The following is an 811-nucleotide window of genomic DNA, read 5'->3' as shown; positions in this document are numbered from 1 at the left end:
ACCCCAGCGCCGCCCGGAGCCCCAGTCCCCCAGCTCCCGCAGCCCTAGGTCACCGACCTGCGCAGACAAACAGTAGGACCAACTTCGGAAGCAAGACCCCTGGACACCCGGGCACCCTCCGCGCGTCCATCCAAACCGGTGGCCGGAGATGGCGCGCCAGGACAGAAGGACAAGCAGAACCGGTCTGTAGAGAAGGCTGGGAGCCAAAGGCGACCCCAGCACCGGGAGAGGATGGGGGCGCCGGAGGGCGATCAGATGGAGCGGGTAGCGCTCTGGAAAGCGGGGTGGCGCGGTGACCAGGCCATCGCGCTGGGAGCTTTCGTGGGGAGCCCGGGCGGCCGCGCGGGGCTGCGTTGTGGCCGAGGTCTCTTTGTCTGTCCCCGGGGCGGTCTGGCGGCAGGCTGAGCAGCAGATCCAGCGTCCTCGGCCACCCGGGCTCACATTTCATCTCCGCGGGTGGCACCTACGCGAGGCTGGGGGCGGGGGTGGCCCCGACTCCTCCCCACGCTCCAGTTCTTCCTTGTATAAAGTGACTCTCAGAGCTTGGCCTGTCCTAAAGGAACTTTTCCTAACCTTTTGTTCTGACTGTCCGCACTCCACAGTTTTTCCTTTGGAGTAATGGATGCTCCCAATACTTTGTAATTTATCTTTACACAAATGGAGGGAGTTTCCAACTTTGAAGATGTTAGACGAAAGCCAACGAGGAAAAAACCTTAGGAGAACTGGCAAGTACAGAAACAGTGTATGGTTTTTTTCTGCCGAAAGCTGGTAAAACTTTTCTTATTTGTTAAACACCTAAAACATTTCCAGT

At 58.7% G+C, this 811-nt stretch overlaps 1 protein-coding gene across 1 annotated transcript in view; it reads right to left on the bottom strand.

The window, feature by feature from the left end:
- CYYR1 (cysteine/tyrosine-rich 1) overlaps positions 1-596 on the bottom strand; it is a 123,010-nt gene extending 122,414 nt beyond the window's left edge. The window contains exon 1 of the mRNA XM_010838448.1: positions 58-596. Within this exon, the coding sequence (XP_010836750.1) occupies positions 58-448 (391 nt within the window). The 5' untranslated portion in view covers positions 449-596. The remainder of the gene's footprint in view (positions 1-57) is intronic.
- Positions 597-811: the final 215 nt, after the last annotated feature.

Source organism: Bison bison, unplaced genomic scaffold, assembly GCF_000754665.1.
Source record: "Bison bison bison isolate TAMUID 2011002044 unplaced genomic scaffold, Bison_UMD1.0 scf7180017864094, whole genome shotgun sequence".
Classification (NCBI taxonomy): Eukaryota; Metazoa; Chordata; class Mammalia; order Artiodactyla; family Bovidae; genus Bison; species Bison bison.
This window is presented reverse-complemented; position numbering and strand designations above follow the sequence as displayed.